Source organism: Solanum lycopersicum, chromosome 8, assembly GCF_036512215.1.
Source record: "Solanum lycopersicum chromosome 8, SLM_r2.1".
NCBI classification, from domain to species: Eukaryota; Viridiplantae; Streptophyta; class Magnoliopsida; order Solanales; family Solanaceae; genus Solanum; species Solanum lycopersicum.
The window spans coordinates 51,539,901-51,559,618 of record NC_090807.1 but is presented as its reverse complement, the minus strand read 5'-3'; the positions used below and the strand labels follow the sequence as shown (position 1 = coordinate 51,559,618).

General features: G+C 29.7%; 2 protein-coding genes across 3 annotated transcripts; one reads left to right on the top strand and one right to left on the bottom strand.

Moving 5' to 3' along the window:
• The first annotated feature begins 6,191 nt into the window (after window positions 1–6,191).
• LOC138338013 (uncharacterized) lies at window positions 6,192–7,978 on the top strand. Its single transcript, XM_069288463.1, has 4 exons — window positions 6,192–7,290; window positions 7,382–7,543; window positions 7,625–7,838; window positions 7,956–7,978. The coding sequence occupies exons 1-4, from the start codon at window positions 6,457–6,459 to the stop codon at window positions 7,976–7,978; spliced, it is 1,233 nt and encodes a 410-aa protein (XP_069144564.1). The 5' UTR covers window positions 6,192–6,456.
• LOC104648817 (uncharacterized) lies at window positions 7,588–18,157 on the bottom strand. 2 transcript variants are annotated; one of them, XM_069288025.1, is made up of 4 exons: window positions 17,529–18,157; window positions 12,857–17,062; window positions 12,125–12,735; window positions 7,588–12,046 (listed from the first exon to the last, which is right to left on the bottom strand). In XM_069288025.1, exons 2-4 carry the CDS (start codon window positions 13,335–13,337, stop codon window positions 11,600–11,602), a joined length of 1,539 nt encoding a protein of 512 aa, XP_069144126.1. In that variant the 5' UTR covers window positions 13,338–17,062; window positions 17,529–18,157; the 3' UTR covers window positions 7,588–11,599. The 2 variants fall into 2 exon arrangements, with proteins under 2 accessions (XP_069144126.1, XP_069144125.1); XM_069288024.1 differs by having other exon boundaries at window positions 12,857–18,137.
• Window positions 18,158–19,718: the final 1,561 nt, after the last annotated feature.

Genomic DNA, 19,718 nt, shown 5'->3' with positions numbered 1-19,718 from the left:
CTGATTTTATAAATCAATAAAAAAACTTTAAGGAAGAAAATTTTCTTCAACAATAATTATAAATTATGACAATAAGGAGGAGAGATAAATAAGATTTTTGATTTTCGAAAATTATAAAAATGCAGAGGGTAAAAAATCTAATTTAAGAAAAAATATTAAATTATAGCAATTGATGAAAAAACAATTAATTGTAGTAATGATAAGATGAGAGATAAACAAGGTAAATATATTTATTGTAATCATAATATAAGAAGAGTACTATAAATATATTTTTTTTTAAAAACTAAATTAGATACTATTATTACTTCTTCTGAGTTGTTAATCATAAAATATAAATTAAAAAAATATTTAGGAGTCAAGAAAAAGAGAAAAAATAATAATTATGAGTCTTCATCAAAGAGAAATTTTATTTATTTATTTACATATTTTACGGATCAAGAGAAAAAAAATTGAAAAAGAACTTTTTGAATAATAATAATATTTAAATCTATTTTTTCTTCAAATTTTATGAATCAAAAGAAAGAAAATAATTAAGGAAAAAAATAATTAATTAGGATGATAAAGAGGAGAGATAAATAAAATTATTATTTTAAAAACTAAAATATAGAAAAAATAATAAATTATAATAGTATGATTAGGAGAGATGAAAAATATTTAATAGATTGTAATAATATTAAGGAGAAAGATAAATAAGATATTTTATATTCTTTTTGTGAATATTATAAATCAAAATAAAGAAAAAAAAATGACAATAAAGACAAGTGATAATTTTGACCAAAGTGAGGTATTGCATCACTCTTTTATGTCAACCTTCAACTATAACTTAAAAATTTAATCAAAATAAAATTTATTTTCATATGATTATATTTAAATTTATTTTCATAATTATACGTGAATGTTTTGCAATTATCTCTTTTTATTTCTTTTTAAAAGTCAAACACTTCTGATAATATATTTAATATTATATATATTTTGTAATTTTAAATTACGGTTATAATCAATAACAAAAAATTTATACAACGCCGTTATTGTTACATTATTTAATTTACAATTTAATAATAACTAAAATTTGAAATTCAATCTGCTTGAGTATAAAAAATTATAAACGATCCTTAAAATATTTTTAATATTAAAATATTAAAATATTAAAATAAAAATATTTGATTAATACTAAGTAATGAGTATATATTTTAGGGTGTTCATGTATTAATTTTACATAGAAAGAGGTGCAATCATTGATTTGAGAATGCAAGAAGTATATTTGAAATGAAACATATTATCAGAGTATTCAGTTTAATTAACTTTTGAATTTTATTATTTTATACACATAATATGTGAAGATGTTTATTATCTATCAAATATTTTTATGCAGTTTATACGAATCTTTTATCTTTATATTTCATATAAAAGATATAGATTAAAATATAGTAAACGAGTTAATAATTTTTTTAAAAAAAACATATTCTTATTCGAGGTTGAATATATTGAAACTTAATAATAGCGTAACATTTTGGATAACATTCTTAAAAAATAAATTTGACAAATGATAACAATTGTCTTTGATATAGGTGCAACTAAAGAATCTAAAATACCAATAGATGTGATTCATGCAATAATCATACAAATTTAAATTGTATATTTGAAGAAGGAATAAAAACGGTTGAAAAATGAAATATTCAAAGGAGTTTTATCATATCAATATGAAAACGAATAATAAGACGTGTAGATATATTTTATTAGTATTTTTCAGTTATTTATAATATAATTCGTATATACTCAAGAAAAAAAGTACATCGGAGTATATGTTGTAATATAAAGATTCAAACTCATTGATATTCCAATAAAACGTAGAAAGTGACATATTAAGTACATGTCCAAATAAAAAATTACTAAGAAAATATATATTGACATTTGACATATTGATTAATAATGTACTATCCCTCTTTTAATAGATTATAGATGTTAAATTTGTTAAGTTTCATTTCAATCGTCATCTCAAAACGATCTTCATAATTAATATATAAGTAAAAAAAATAAAGTGGTAATATTACATTTGGAAATAAAGAGAGCTATATAATCGATTGTAAAAAGTAATCCTTTAATATTCATTTTAAAGACCGCGCGAAGCGCAGCCAAATTCCCTAGTAAATAAATAAGAAGGGAGAGAAGAGAACATTTGAATTTGGGCCAAATACCCAAATTCATTAAATTTGGGCTTTGGCCCACTTGTCTTATACTAATTTTCAAAATATGGGCTTGGGCCCTTTAACAAATCCCACAAATTAAAACCTGCAAAATATATTGGCCTTTGGGCCTATTAAAAATTTATAAAAATAACACTCCACACATATTTAAGATGATATATATCAAGTTATAAACTTACTTTTTAAAAATAAACTTCTTATAGCAAATTATTATCGAATTATAGCATATCAATAAAAATATATTAATTAAAAAAATTACAAATAATTATTGAAATAATAATTAATTTGTTTAAATAATTACTTTTATTTTTTCAGTTATCTTTTTTAAACTAAACTCTTTAATTTTTTACTGATTAATTATACAGTTACCTTTTACAGTTTTAACTTTTTAAAATAAAATTATTATTAATTAAATTCACATTATATAGTTACCTTTTTAAAGACAAAAACTAAATAATAGGGATTTGATTTTAATTTACACCATATTTTACAGTTACCCAATAATTACCCACCCCCATTCAAATCAATACACTACAATTTTTCCCCAATACACTCAATCTTCCCCCACACGCCTAAAACATCATCTTCCCCAAATTCCCTTACTGTTCCCCAAATCTTCCTATTATACCTCACATATCAGTTCATCCCCCAAATCAAACATCCATACTATGTTCGTATAGAATGTCGAAGAAAGGTAGTGAAACACCATGTAAAAGTAGAAGATTGGTCGATGAATCAAGATCTGAGGACTTTCATACTCCTTCATTTAACATTTTGTCACAAACTCAAACACACAAATCAACTGGAAAAGAGAAATCTAGGTCAGTGAAATCGAAGATGAAAAAAACAAAAACAAAGAGGCAAAGGAAAGAGGGAAGAAGAGGAAAGGAAAAGAAATTCAAACATCATCTGAGTTCGAGTCAGATTTTGCTTACGAATTAATAAAGATGGAAAAAAATAAAAACAAAGAGGCAAAGGAAAGAGGGAAGAAGAGGAAAGGAAAAGAAATTCAAGCATCATCTGAATTCGAGTATGATTTTGCTGACTAATTAATAAATACAAAATCAAAAAAAAACAAAAGGCATTGAAATTGGTAGGTCAGAGATAAGCCACAAATAAACCAAAACAAGTTGTTAAGGTCAGTAAAAAGATTTTTTCAAATTTCAATTAAAATGTACGGTTTAAGTGTGTTTAATTTTGATTTTATTTGTCAATAGTATAGTACATAAAATTTGTATGATTTATATATGAGTTGAGTTTTTAGTATTGTATATTAATTATATATGAATATTGTATGATTTGTGAATATATAATTGGATTACAACAATGTATGATTTTTGATAAATAATAATGTATTAATGTTGTATGATTTTGTGTATAAAATAATTACTATATTTCACTATAGGAATGTATGCATTAATGTATTAACTTTGTATGCTATGTGTATGAAATGCTATATTGTCTATTACAATATCAGTGTATGAATAATGTATTAGTATTGTATATCGTATATTTTTTACTATTATTAAAAGTATTAAAGTTGTATATTTTTTATGTTCCGATTTTGATGTATGAATTAATGTAGTGGTACTGTTTGAGTAGTAGTTTATAGTTTAAAAGTCATAAATTATTATTTTTTTAAAAAATTAAATATGTATTAATATTGTATGCATTGTGTATGAACTGATGTACAATTTTTGTATGCTTTGTATATGAATTGAATTGAATGTCCATTTAACATACCAATATATATATGATTTTATATGACATTATATAGTATGATAAATGTATTAATTTAATTTACCAATTTTATAGGAGAAGAAGATACAAATACATTTGTCTTCATTTATTAACATGAATGTGTTTGCGGATCTGTTGACCTTCCTAGGTCAAGACAAGTTTCAACAATTCTTACAAGAAACACTGTTTGAATTTTCTTATGATTTGCATGACATAAAAAACCAATGTCAGATGTTACGACATATATTTCTTCTTGAAACTAAAAATGACAGGGATGACATGTTTGTTATGAATGTAAATGGTACAAAATTACATTTTGGGTTAAAAGAATTTGTTGTTGTAACCGGTCTAAAATGTGGACCAATTTCTGATTTTGTATCTGTACCTATCAAAATAATTCATACAAACTTCATACACATTTAATATATCATTCACTGACATATACACTATTTCAATTAAACAAAAAGAATATAGTTTCTATACAAAATTAATACAAAATATATATTATAATTTCAACAGAAACATATATTGTAAGTTTAACAAAATATAGATTTTCATACACAATTAATACAAGTTTCTTATAAATTTCATACACAATTAATACAATTTTCATACTTCACCAGTACACAGAATTACATCTTCTTACTTTTTGAATATTATTTGAGCAAGTTTTACCATTAAATACAAATTTTATATAATTTTTAGATATTATTCATACATTTGTAATACTTCACCTGTACAAAGAATTATATCTAATTATTATTTGTCTAGTTAATAAATGTACGTTTTTCTATTTTATTCACAAATCAACTGACACACGAATCTTCAATTTAATTACAACTCAAACACATTTATATTTACTTATCGTTTTTCAAAATGCCATACGTAACTTGATTGTTTATTCAAAAAAAAGAACATACAAACTATATTTTAGATCTAGCAATAATAAAAAAAAAATCGAACACTTTTATACATGTACAAAACAATAAATATAATTAAAACCAACAATTCATAATTAAAACAACAAATCATAACAAAAATCAATATGATGAATTTCACTTTCCACCATGTTTTATTAATATCGACACATTGTTCTCCATCAAATCAAATCAAATTGTTTTCAACGCCAAAATTTATTCAACTACTAATAAAAAATGAAAGTAAAATCTGCAAATCTCAAAAAGATTGTGAAATTTTGGAAAACAAAATGACATGTAGGTTCATGCCAATTTGGTAGAGTTTTTCAAGAAATTAAATCAAAAATTAATATCATTTAAACTAATTTGAGAGAATTAAGGAACCTAACTAATCTAAAAAAAATTTAAAATCCCTTAAAACGTGGTAATTTATTAACAGTAATTAATAATTATATTTAATTTATTTAATAAAACATCTCATTTTCCATTATTAATTTGTCCCTTTTTTTAATTTATTTTGTATTTTAACAACTCTTTTTAATAATTTAAAATTAACATTATATATTTTTTTAAAATGGTATAACTTGAGATATTAAATGTTATACAATGAAATTCAAACTCTAGTGCTATAACATGAGAATATTACTATAAAAAATGCTATATACCTAAGGAAAAATTACATAAACAAAGACCTTTTATTTTATAATTACCAATTTTAAGTACACTTTTTATTTATTACTATTTTTGTCAACTTTTAGCTATATTAACTTAAAACAATTTAAAACCCATTTATTCCTTTTTTATACAAATTTTAAACAAAGTTCATATCCTTTCTCGCTCTTTTTTTTTCTTTCTCCTTCTCCTCGTCAAAAATTAGGGTTCCTGTTTGCTTTTTTTCTCCATTTTTCTGCACGAATCTTAATGGAAAAAGGTCTTAGAAGAAGTCCGCGTCTAGTGACGGCTTCGAATCGAAAAGTTTATCGAAGAAATCGAAAGAAGCTTCAAGTTTCGTCTTCTAATTCTATGGATGAAATTCCAAGTTTTAGTTTGGGTATATCACAAATTTCGGGAGAGAAGAACAATGAGGAGAAGAACAATGAGGAGAAGAACAATGAGGAAGAAAACAAGAAGCAAAAGAAAGGTAAAAAACGAGTTAAAGAGGTTAAAACAATGAAGAAATCAAAAAAATATGTGTTACTTTGGCATCTACATCGAAGAAAATCGTTGACAGTGATGATGATTTTGAGGATTTACCTCCTCAATTTCAGTCAAAAAGTTTGAAAAATAAAGATGGATTGGAGAAGAAAAGGCCGGTGAATGATGGAAAAACACGAAATCGTTTACCCATAAGTGTCATTCTACCAGAGAGTAGATATCCGGTATGTGCTAGTACTTCTTAGTTATTTGTTGTTTAGCAATGGGTTGTATGTTGATTGCTGCTTGTTTTTTAGATGTAGTATGTGAAATTATCTTTAATTCAACTTTCATTCAACTTTAATTCATATTTAATTCAACTTTAGTTGAACTTTAATTCAACTTTAATTCATTTTTTATTCATCTTTAGTATGTAGTAACACATTTTTAATTCATGTTTAATGCATATGCAGGATCGTAAATTCTGGAAACATCCTGATGTTGTGTATATTTCGAGTAGGTGGTCATGTTACACTAATCATAGTGTCATTGAACAAATCAAACTATCTTTATCTGATAAACAACTTGAGATGTTTAGGAATACATGTTTTGGGTACTTTCTTGACCTTCCAAAATCAAGCACACAACTACAACTTATTCATTGTCTTATAAATAGAGAGTTAAAACACACACCGGATGATGTGTTTGCTATTGAAATAAATAACAAAAAGTTATTTTTTGGTCTTAGAGAATTTGGGATAGTTACAGGCTTAAATTGTGTTGGTGATGGCACATCTATCAATGTTCCCAATTCTAGATGTAGTTTGATGAGTAGTTATTTTCCGGAAAAAATCACAGTTCCAAAGAGTCATCTACGTGCACTGTTTTTAGCTAAAAAATTCATAGATGATGACTCGGCTGTTTCATTGGCTGTTCTATACTTCATTAATGATTTTTTATTTTCATATGAGGACAACGAATACCAAATTAGCAATAGAGATTTTTACCTTGTGGAAAGTGGAAAATTCAATTCATATCCGTGGGGTTTAGATGTCTACAAAAAGTTGTCTGATTCTGTGAGGCATGAGCTTAAGTCAACACATAAGTACTATAGAATTGGTGGCTTGCCTCTTGCTCTTCAAATTTGGATATTTGAGTGTTGTTCAAAGGTTGATGAAGATATAGCTATTCGTGTTGCTGATTCTATTCCAAGAATCTTGAATTGGAAGACAATTGCAGAAAGTCCATGGTTAAAATATATTGAGAAATGTCTCTTCATGCCTACAAAAAACAAGGTATTTGTACAAAGTTAATACATTTTATTACATTGTTTATTTGAACTCAAGTTACTATATCTAATGTTATTTTGTGTATTTGGTTTTTCAGTTTGAGAACATAGTGGCCAGTGAAGATGAAGTATCCAAATTCAGGCTTCCTGAAACTCGTGATTACCATGCTGAAATTTTGAAATTGGAGCCTAAAGGATCAAATCATGGTCTAGACATTTTGACCAATGAAGTCATAGAATTGAGAAAAGAGCTTGTAAAAGTATACACAAACTAAACTTTAGGCTTTTTATTTTAAAACTGTTATTTTTTAATATTTTCGTTATGATTTAATATCTATTAGGTGAATGAAAATAACAAAGCGCTTGAAGAGAAGATTGATTTAGGATTCAATCAAATCAAAGAATTTGTGGTGAACTCAAACAAACAATTATTGGAGGATATTTCTTTGTTGTTTGCTAAGAGTGGTGGTAGCAGCTCTGTTATTCAAGAAGTTAAGGAACCATCTAAGAAGCATGCTGACGAGACATTTTCAGGTGGATTAGATTTTAATGGAGGTTCGTTTATATTTTCAGTAAACTTCTGTTATATTCATAATATAATTTTAATATATAGTTTAGTATTTTCTTCCAATTAATCTATAAATGACACGAATTCGATATTTCATTTTTCAGTTAACTTTGATATGTTTTTTTAATAATATGTTAATTACATATACAACATTTTCTCCCCGTGTTAATGCATCTGTAAATGAATCGAGAGGGAACGATGCTCATGTTATGGGATCAAATCAAAATGAAGAATCTCAAGTGCTTAAAGCTACAGTTAGATTTGCTGATGTTGAAAATCTTGAAAGAGTATCAAGTAAAATAGGTAATGAAGGATTTTATACAAATATATTACATATTTCATATATTTTAATTCAATTCTGTTTTTTTAAATGTTCTTGTTATGTACAGATGAAGATGTTGCAGGAATTGTTATTGAAAAAGTTCTGTCAGAGGTTGTTGCTGATATAAATGGTATTCATTTTCTTAACTTCAACTAAACTTCTTTCGATTTATTTTGATAACATTATTAAAATATTTATTTTGCTTACAGTCCAAGAGGCTGCTGATGTGAATACAGTTGGGGCGAAACCTGATGGTAATGTAGTAAGAAAAACCAACATAAATAAGTGTTGCATCTGTTGATTGTAAATTAATCAATATATCTATTATATGCAGATGCAACAGAGGATTGTCAAAAACCTTTGCATACTTTAGATGACTTTATTTTACTTGATAAAGATCTTTCTCAGATCAATAGGACTGAAGAATCTTATCTAAAAAAAAGTGCCGAAGTTGATCAAAACAAAAAGAAAGTGTCACCGAAGAAACGTGGCAGGAAGAAAAATCCAGGAAAGTTAATAACATCTCCCTTCACACAACATTTTGAATCTGGAGGAACTTTATGTGTTACACGTCAGGTTTTTGAGACAAAACATCCTTTTTTATATGCAAGCGGAGGAGATGATGAATCTGATTTGATCGATTCATTCACTAAGTGGCTTTATATGGGTACAAAAAAGAGGTAATTTATTTTGATGTTTTTGGGATAATTTTCCTAATTCATAATATATACAAGCTTAATTCAACTTGTGGAACGCTCTGTACCTCTTTTTTAGTTTCGTATTTGCCTCTTTTTTAGTTGTTCCTGTCTCGGTTTTGAGTATTTGTTTATTTTTGTTCTGTTTTGATAGGGGAAAGAAACCTTATACAGATGCTCTTAATGTTATCAATCCAGCATTTGAATTGGGTGTCTGTACAGTAGATGAAAAACTTTGGTTTTTCAAATTGGCACATTCTGGACAACAATGGTGTGATGAGGTTTGTTATATAAATTTTAGTTGGACGTTAATATTTCTTTGATTCGTTCTGTTTCTTAATCTTGAGTTTGTCTTTGTCTCAACTAAAATTCTTTCTGTTTAGTTGTGTAGATAGATTGTATTTTTCATCTATTGAAGCTCTTTAGTTGTGTGACATTGTAATTCTATAGCTTGCAAGTCATTTTTCTTTCTGTTCTTGTTCCCTTTGTCTCTGTCTTTCAAGAGGGACAAAAGCTCAGGATATTGCGAAAAGAATGAAACTTGTAATCATGTTCTTGTCATTTTAGCTTCAATTCTTTTCTTTTGAGGTTCATTGTATCATTAAGAATCCACATATATGCATATACATGAGCTAGAATATTATATAAAATATGTCAGCTTCAGTAAGTTACTGTTGTCTCTAAGTTTTTTCTGGGTAGAAATTGAACATCTTCATAAGTTCTATCACTGTTGTGTTTCACCAATATGTGATGAATGAGCCACACTTGGGGCGAAAACAGAGTTTTACCTTAACTTTGAGTTGAAATTTCTGCACTGTTCTGTCACTATTCTGTTTCATAAGTTTTTTTTTTTTGCAGCATATTGATGTCATTTTCTATTACCTAAGAAAGAAAGGAAAATATGATACCAACAGTAATGTTCGTTTTACGACGACTGATTGTGTTTTCAAGACAAAGATTACCAATTCTTTCTTTAAACTTTGTGATGCTCATGAGGATAAGAAAAATTTTAAAGTTTTAGATTCTGATAATATTGCCCGGTATATCAGTGGACGTCATTTGTTGGCAAGTACCTCGTGGGATAAAGTGAATTTTGTTCTTATTCCACTAAACATTAAAGAGAATCGTCACTGGATTTTTGTGGTGTTTGATATTGGGCAAAGGTCATTGGAGGTGTATGATTCATTTTCGGCTAGGGGTGGGGTGAATTTAGAGGTAAAAAATATTGTTGAGATGCTTTCGGTTGTTTTACCATATTATCTAAGTGTGGTTAAGTTCTATGATAAGCGTCCTGAATTGAAGTCAACACCAAAATACAGTGAGATAAATGAGTTCGAGAAAATTGAGTTTCATTTCATAACTAAAGATGTTCCCAGACAAAATGAGGATTCATTGTAAGTATTATCAAATATGTGTGTTTTTAGTTATTAAATTGATTTTTTGATAATAATTTTATATTGAATTTTGTAGGGATTGTGGAGTTTTCGTTGCTGCATTTGCGGAGTTTGTAAGTAATGGCCAACATATTCAAAATCAACAAGTAAAGGCAGACATTGTCCGAAAGAGATTTGGAGCTATATTATGGGAATATGCAAGAAGGAAGCAAGCGAGTGACCTTCAAAGTGAAGACGAAAGACCAGTTAGATAAAGGAATATAGTTATATTAGTTAGTATGACTATGAAAACTATATAATGTAAAACAATTTGTAGTTACTATGGCTATGAAAAATTGTATTGGTCTATTTTGTAAGTCTTGATATTATATACCTAACTGTGTTGTTTATATGTAAGTCTTCTATTTGAAGTTGTTCCTTCTTTGTGTCCTTATTGATCCTTTCTGTTTGTACTTCCTCTAAGGAATTTTGTCTTTGCAGTTGGAATGCTACATATGTTAGTTTGTTTGGGAGCAACAAGCTGCTGCCCATGTCTATCCAGCTTGCTGGAAGTATGCATGATTGAGTTTAAAAAAGTCAATGCTCCTCATACTTCTGTTTGAATGACACTATGAATGCTTATGTAAAACTGGCAAGAAATGGTAGTAAAAAATTGTAATTAGGTTGATTTAAAGTTATAGTTTTATTTGAATATGTAATTTGAGTAGTAAAAAATTGTAATTTTCGAGGTGAACATGAAACCTCAATAAGTTGTGAAAACTATAAAAAATCATGTATTTTTTTTTGGTTGCAAATATATGAACTTCTGTGTTACGAATCGATACTATTTATTTTTTTGAAATCCTATTTTTCTTTATAGAATTAGAACAAGACATTAATCTTAAAATTTCCACAAGTGAATTAAACCTGAATTAAACTTGAATTAAATCTATATTATGGTAACAATTGAATTAAACCTAAATTAAACTTGAATTAAATCTATATTACACAAATGGTAACAATTGAATTAAACCTGAATTAAACCTAAGCTAAAGTTGTATTACACAAATACTAACAAGTGACAAAGAGCTATATTACAAAAATACTAACAAACCAAAAACATACCAAGCATCACCCAAATTCCCCAACCTGACAATTATACTCAGCAAGACATTTCCAAGCCTCAAGCTCAACTGAGTTATTCCAGTAAACTATATCATTTCATCTATATATCATATAAAATGTAACTATACACATAGAAACATTCCAGTAAACTGAATAACATGAGATTGCACAACTAAGAAAGCATTCTATTAAACTGAATAACACGAGATTGCGGAACTAAACAAATTATTTTTTTATTCTTGATCATAAGGCCTGACATTTTTGCAAGTCTTCCTGTTGTGATCATGTTGTCCACAATTACTGCATGTAATTTTCGCCTTCTTGAATCCATCTTCTCTCAGTTGAGTATGTCTTTTATTTTTTGGCCTTCCCGGAGGTCTCTTTCCATGAGGTGGAAGTACAATATCTTCAAGAACATGTGTTGGTGTGTTCCATGTACTTTCATTTGGCAGGGGATCCATTTGAAATTGATATGTCAACAATAAATTTTTTCTTGTATAGTAAGCCGAACAATATTTCTCATAACCAGTGTGTTTTATTGTTAAAACGGCCAAAGCATGTGGACATGGTAACTCATCCAATTGAAATCTCTCACATGTGCATGTACGTTGGTGAAGACATACTGTGAATTGTGTAATACCATCAAGTACGGTATACACATATTTATTTGTCTCTACAACCTATGAAAAAAAATATATTCAAGAGAGATGTTAGATATGAATCCGAAGAAAAAATACTAGCAAACAGATTAGGCATACCTTTAATTTCTCTGATGCAGTTTTATTGCGCCGCAATATATTTTCATACTTTTTTCCAAGGTGAAAACCTGAAAATGTCGCCTTTGATCTGTTATTGTTATTCCATTTCTGTACAAGTTGTCTCATGAATTCCAAGAGTTGCAAGACTGTAAGAACTTTGGCATGTCTTGTTCGTGAATTGACTGATTCTGCTATATTTGATGTCATCATCCAAGTTCTGTTTACTTCAGCATACACACGCGACCATTTGTTGTATCCAATGTTCAACAAGTAATCTTTGATCCTCTTATCTATCTTCTCAACCATTGTCATACATTGATTAAATTCTGTCATGGTGTATGTTTTTGCCATAGAGTAGAACAACTCAGTGACCCTTTGTTGACTTCTTCTGAAATTTTTCATTATGTTTTGCAGTAAGTGCCACATACATGCAAAATGAGGTACTTCATCATAAACTGTTGAAACTGCCTTAATAATGCTTGCATGCCTATCGGAAACGATACACATCTCTGGTCTTTGACCAAATGCATCTCTGAATTGCTCAAAAAACCACCCCCAAGATGAATCATTCTCTGAATCGACAATAGCATAAGCAAGTGGCAATATACTCCCTGCACCATGTACACCTTTTTTAATACAAGTTTAATACATTTTTACTGCAATCATAATTCAATTTTAATACATAGTTCAAAAATTCAATATAAAAAACAGTATCATATTCGAAAGTCTGACCTGCTGCATCTAAGGTATTAGCGGTTAACAGTGTCCCTTTGTATGCTCCTTTTAAGAAAGTTCCATCAACAACTACAATTGGTCTACAATATTCCCATCCTTTTATCGAGGTGAACAAAGCTACAAACGCATATAAAAAACGGTCATCCTCTGATTTGTGAAATCTTATATGAGAACCAGGGTAAGTCGCCTCTAGTATGTGAAAGTAGCTTGGCAACTTTGCATATGATTGAATTGGATCACCCCGGATTAATTCAAGAGCTGCTTCTTTAGCTCTCCAAGCTTGCATATATGTGAGTCGCACACCATATTCAGCTAACATGTCACGTTGTATGTCTTTTGGTGTGTAATTAGCATCTGGTTCAGCATATTTACCCACAATAATACTCCCAACAACACTCTTAGTTGCTAGCCTTTCCGATAATGAATTATGTAGCAACAAACAAGTGTGTTCGCTTTCAAATTCTCTAATCTTGAACATTTCAGATTTGTTCAAGCTTGAAGCTCGTAAACTCCAACTGCAGCTTTCTCCTAGGCACTATATCGAATAGCTGTAGAAAAAATATTAATACACAATTAATAATTTAAAGTGACTTGAATTTAGGTCTTACCTTATTGCGCTTGATCTTGTTGTCTTGAATTGAAAATGATTAAGAATGGAATGTCTTTTTAGTGCACTAGTGAGGACATATTTATTCTTATACACCTGATCTTTTTCAAATAAAGAGTGATTGGGATTAATAATGATGCCTGGTGCTAATTCTTCTAGCTCATCAACTTCCTCACATGATCCGAATCCAATTAACCCTATTGCTTCATCAATACCATTAAATGTATTAGAGAAGTATGAATTGTGTATAACCCTCATATCTCCTGAAGTGTCTGAACACAAAAGTGGAATGAGTGCAGCATTAGTCTCCAAGTTGACTGGTTCAGTTGTTGTGACACATAAAGGGTATCTTGTCATATCTCGATGTTCCTTTTTAGTTTCAAGATATACCTTTACCCCCATATCATTATGAATTTGAATTGGAGGAGACCTTTCATCAATTTTATATCTTATTTCAACTTTACTTGTTGATGTGTCTATTGACAATTGAGTAGCAATTACAGAAACGAGGGTGGCAAACGTTGACTCTGTGTGTATCAACACACCATCTGCCAAGTAGTTAATATATTTGTTGCTAGGATCCCATCGTCCATTGAAGTAAAGCATCACCGCTATATTAGTCATATTTTTTCTGCACATCATTAAAGAGTGTATTACTATTATTAAAAGACTAGAGAGAGACATATAGATTAATCTGCTAGAAGAGCATCACTTTGCTAACAACTAAATTAAATCTTAATAAAATCTAAATTAAAAATTTATCACACAAATCCTAACAAGTGAATCAAACATGAAAATAAGTTGTATTACACAGATGCTAACAAGTGAATTAAAACTGAATTGAAGTTGAATTACACATATGCAAACAAGTGAATTAAACCTGAATTAAAGTTGTATTACACAGATGCTAACAAGTGAATTAAAACTGAATTAAAGTTGAATTACACATATGCTAACAAGTGAATTAAACTTGAATTAAAGTTGTATCACACAGATGTTAACAAGTGAATTAAATCAGAATTAAAGTTGTATTACACGGATGCTAACAAGTGAACCAAAACTGAATTGAAGTTGTATTGTACAAATGCTAACAAGTGAATTAAACATGAATTAAATGTGTATTACACAAATGCTAACAAGTGAATTAAACATGAATTAAAATTGTATTACACAATGCTAACAAGTGAACTAAAACTGAATTGAAGTTGTATTACGCAGATGCTAACAAGTGAACTAAACCTGAATTAAAGTTGTATTACACGGATGCTAACAAGTGAACTAAAATTGAATTGAAGTTGTATTACACAAATGCTAACAAGTGAATTAAACATGAATTAAAGCTGTATTACAAATGCTAACAAGTGAATTAAACTTGAATTAAAATTGTATTAGACAGATGCTAACAAGTGAACTAAAACTGAATTGAAGTTGAATTACACATATGCTAACAAGTGAATTAAACCTGAATTAAAGTTGTATTACACAGATGCTAACAAGTGAACTAAAACTGAATTGAAGTTGTATTACACAGATGTTAACAAGTGAATTAAACCGAAATTAAAGTTGTGTTACACGGATGCTAACAAGTGAATTAAACATGAATTAAAGCTGTATTACACAGATGTTAACAAGTGAATTAAACTTGAATTAAAATTGTATTACACAGATGCTAACAAGTGAACTAAAACTGAATTGAAGTATTACACAAATGCTAAAAAGTGAATTAAACCTGAATTAAAGTTGTATTACACAGATGCTAACAAGTAAAATAAAACTGAATTGAAGTTGTATTACACAAATGCTAAAAAGTGAATTAAACATGAATATACAGATGCTAACAAGAGATCATACTTATTAGAGAAGAGAACTGAATACCAGACACTCACAGGAACTTGAATCAAACAAAATCTCAACATAAATCATCAAACAAAAAGGCACACAAGTAACGTAAACATAAATCAAACGAAATCTCAACATAAATCCACACAAAAAGAAGAAAGGCGTAACGATCTGGGCACTGTCAAGACCACAATTGCAAGCTCACATTAAAGGATCAGTTAAGTGCAAAGTAGACCAACAAAAATCGCAGAATGCAGTGCAAGTAACCTAAATTAACAGATCTTACTCAACACTAACCTTTAAATTGCAATGGCGAGAGAAAATTGAAGTCGCCGGAAAAAAATTGCAGTTGCGAGAGAGAGAAAAAATTGCAATCGCCAGAGAGAAGAAAAAATTGCAATTGCAGGCGTGGGAAAATTTTGAGGCGAGAGAAAAAATATGAAGTTGAATATTCAATTAAATTGACATTTATGGTTAAAAAAATAATACTGACAAATATGGTAATTATTTTTTAAAAAATAGACACACAAGTTATTTTCCCTTTACCTAATTTACACTAAAAATTTTTGCTGAAAGGGCCCTGGCCCATTTTCCTGAAAAAAGAAATAGGATATACAAATGATGTATACTGTTGTGTATGGTGTATATCCAATTCCGTTTTGGACCTTTTGAGCCCTGTAATCTGTTTGAATACGAATTCTCGCGATTCCACCTGTATTTTCCATATTATTTCGGCGTATTTATACCTGTACAATTTTTATACTATTTTAACATTTGTATATCGCTGCCCAAATGATGTATACCAATGTATACGGGCTATATCCTATGCACATATTCATTCACTATTCCTTTATTTTACTTGAAATTGCCGTCCTTGTACTTTAAACCTGCAATTTGCATTTTTTACACCTATTTGGCATAGCGTGTATGTATATTAGTGTATACGGATGATATATCAGCCTGTTTTTCAACTTTCGAAAGTTGAAAGTTCTTTTTCAGCAGCATATTTTCACTGCTATCAATCCAGATTTCAAATTTGGCTTCCTGTGCACATTTCAACCTGTATATCGGTGTATAAAATATGTATATAGCTGGTAGACAGCTTCTCAACATCTGCAAATTTAATTTTCAGCACTGCATCTGCTGGTTTCACAACCTGTACGCCAGTTATGAGGGGGGTCTACGACTCGAAGAAGATGTTTTGAGCCTTTATGGCTCAATGAGGAAGTGCAACAAGATGGATTAAAGTCCATGAGGACTCGAGGAGAATTTCCCATGCAATAAAACAAACAAAAGGAGAATTAGCACCTTAATCAAATGATTAGAACAAAACAAAAATAGAAGATGTGAGCTACTTAGAAAATATGAGCTAGAAAAGGGATACGAAATCTCAATATATATCCCATATGAAAGCAAAACAGGGGACTATGGAGCACTAAACAAATGTTCAAAAGAATAAAGCAAAGCCATCATCCATCTAGATTATTAGTGATAATTTAAGGCTATATAAACCATTTCAAACCCAAAGAAAACCATGTGACAGTGAGCAGCAAACAGACTGCAGATCAAGCACAGAGGGGCATTGATCCCTTTCCATCGTTTAAGCCACTGAACACATATAAAGGGCATATACGCGAAAACCACTCGATAACCAAAATCACGATAAAGAGAAGGCTTAGCTGTAGGACGAAGAGTAAATTCCTCCTCCAAGATAGCCACAACTCGAACATGTAAATGCTTCTACCCCCATACGACAACTAAGAATACGATAAAGAAAGAATCACCGACATATATTAGAAATAAAAAAAACTCGATTAGGAGAGGTTCAAGCAAAGAAGGGCTACAGATACAAGGTCATTAAACTTTACCATAACATTCTTAAGCAAATATAAAGGCTATTCGACAAACAATACGAGTTTTCTCGTTCGAACTTACACATTCACAAACAAATATGATTGAAGGAACTAGAGTGTCTATAGATCAAAACAAACATTATACTACTTACAAGCTCGTCCAGGCCTAAACGAACAACTCGAGCGAAGTGAACAACATGAATAAACTTAAGACAAGATGATCGAAACAAGAGAAGACTATACTTCAAACATACACCTACATTCCAGCTTCATAACTGGCAGCAGCCATACAAATTACTAAAGCACAAGAAGAAACCATTTCAAAACACACAAAAAAAAATGAGAAATCGTACAAAGCAGGAGGGGTTACCTGTTTTAGAGCAGCCAACCGGAACAGCAAATAACGGTGAGGTCTTCCACCACAACAGTGAAACTCGAAAGGCGATATAGAACTCCTTGTAGGTAGAGATAGGACAGTGACGAACGTCTCTATGGTTTCAAGAAACTATCTCAAAATACTTATGTGTAGCGATATGGTTGGAAACTTGTAGCGATATTCCTCCGTAACACCTTTCTCTTTACTCCCTTTTTATCTATATTTTCTTTCTTTCCCCTTTTTTCTATCTATTTCAACTGAAGGGAGAGCATCCTTTTTATAGGGGTGTCGGCAGAAAAAGAAACGAAGAAGGAAAAAGATCAAAAAAAATGAGGGAAGAATCGTATTTTCCCTTGTTCCTCTTCGCCGTTGAGGAGGGACTGCTCATGCGCCTAAAGAATGAGGGAAATACGTAGGGAAAGGGATCGAACACGCGTGAAGAGGAGGGAGGGTGAGGATCGTCCAGCGCTACTGCTGGAGATCTTTGGCGAAGAGGAAGAAGGGGAAATTGGAAAAATGGGCTGGTAGAAGAGGAAATAAAAATGGGCCTGGGGCGGCTGCTGGGTTGTTTTAGGGAAATTGAAATGTGCTGGGAAGGAAGGATGGGTAATGGGACCAAAGTTGAGTTAAGTTGGAAGATGGTTAAATTTAATAAATAGCTAAATTGAGTTAATATAGTAAATTCGGTTAAATCTTAAATAAACGAATTAGTATTAATTAATCAGCGAGCTTCTTTATTTGTAATATAATTATTTTAATTGTAAAATAGTGATTCAAAGTATAACCATAATTTAATTTAAATTAGTTTAATAAAATGCTTTGCCAAAATTAAAATATTTTGTGAAATAATCGTAAAATATACTAATTATATACATAATCATGTAAAATATATATGTTATCTAAAAATTATAAGAAAATGGCAAAAATATCCAAAATAACGCGAAATTCATATATTATTATTATTTTTTCTCACAAAATTTATAAAACTAATTATTTTAAATTGTTTGGAAAATTTAAGAAGTCCGAAAATTATTTATACCGAGGAGGATCGAAATTGGATGTCAACGGTATGGTGGCTGATTTCATTATTTACGGATTCTCAAATTTGTGTATTTGTTTTTCTCCAAATAATACTTTAGTTGTTTGTGAAATATCTTGTATGTCTTGAAACTAATTAATACCTGTACCTGCACAAGTGAAGGTATAGTTAGTGAAAAAAATCTATCAACTTATTCCCCTCTTTTTATGCATGAGCTATTTCCACATGCTAATTGTTCATCATCTTTTGGATAGCCCTCACATTCACAAAAGGTACCTTCGATATACCATTTAGGATCTTCATAGTTAATGAATCAGATTCATGATTATATTGGTGTCAATCCATTAGCTAGACAATACTCCAAGTCACTCTCAATAACCTTGATTTCAGCCTTAATAGCTAAACAATTTTTCAAATTTCTGGCTTCAGCATTATAAAATCTCCATCTATGTTTCTGATACAGAATGCAAGGTTTCCCCTACTAGCCCCATTACTATTACATTTGAAACAATTACTAAATGACGCTTTTCATATCACTATTTTGCTGCAAATTAATGGGATGTACTCCTCTAGATATTTAACCATTCCTGACCATGTGTTAGGAACGTACACTACTCATCCATGGGACTTAGTCTTTACAAACCAAATCGATTGTCTTGTGATTCTCAGAATCATTGCTTTGATGGTCATATTAGTTCCATCCAATGCCCTACAAGCATCTTGCATATTAAAGGGTGAAAAATGGTATACGCGGGTATAATTTGATTCAAGATTATTTTAGGACAACTCCATATAGTAGGACAACATTAGAGAAGTCGAAATTGGAGATACCTAGATCTTCTCTATTGCACCAACATTTTCAAAAATAACAACAAATACATTGCTTGCACTATTCTAACAAGGACTAGGAGTTCAAATCTATTGAGGTACTTGCAGATGGGGTTCTTGCCTTCAACTTTTTCACTTCCTGTACCCTGGTATATAACATTTATTTTTGTTTCAACGACATTAGTGTTATTTTCAGTGTTGTCTTTTCTTTTTTGCGTAAGAGAATATCTCTTTTGTGGTTTATATTTTGCTTTTTGCAGTTTGGAAGAGCTATAACGTACACCTTGAAGTTTCATAAAAACATTTTCACCTGAAAA

What these genes read in the sequence shown, in the direction of transcription:
- LOC138338013 (XM_069288463.1), top strand. Translation starts at nt 6,457, where the DNA reads ATGCATATGCAGGATCGTAAATTCTGGAAACATCCTGATGTTGTGTAT. An exon ending in TCATGCCTACAAAAAACAAG is followed by an intron (nt 7,291 to 7,381) that starts GTATTTGTACAA and finishes TTGGTTTTTCAG; the next exon opens with TTTGAGAACATAGTGGCCAG. An exon ending in TGAGAAAAGAGCTTGTAAAA is followed by an intron (nt 7,544 to 7,624) that starts GTATACACAAAC and finishes AATATCTATTAG; the next exon opens with GTGAATGAAAATAACAAAGC.
- LOC104648817 (XM_069288025.1), bottom strand. Translation starts at nt 13,337, where the DNA reads ATGTTCAAGATTAGAGAATTTGAAAGCGAACACACTTGTTTGTTGCTA. An exon ending in TAATACCTTAGATGCAGCAG is followed by an intron (nt 12,736 to 12,856) that starts GTCAGACTTTCG and finishes TACATGGTGCAG; the next exon opens with GGAGTATATTGCCACTTGCT. An exon ending in CTGCATCAGAGAAATTAAAG is followed by an intron (nt 12,047 to 12,124) that starts GTATGCCTAATC and finishes TTTTTTTCATAG; the next exon opens with GTTGTAGAGACAAATAAATA.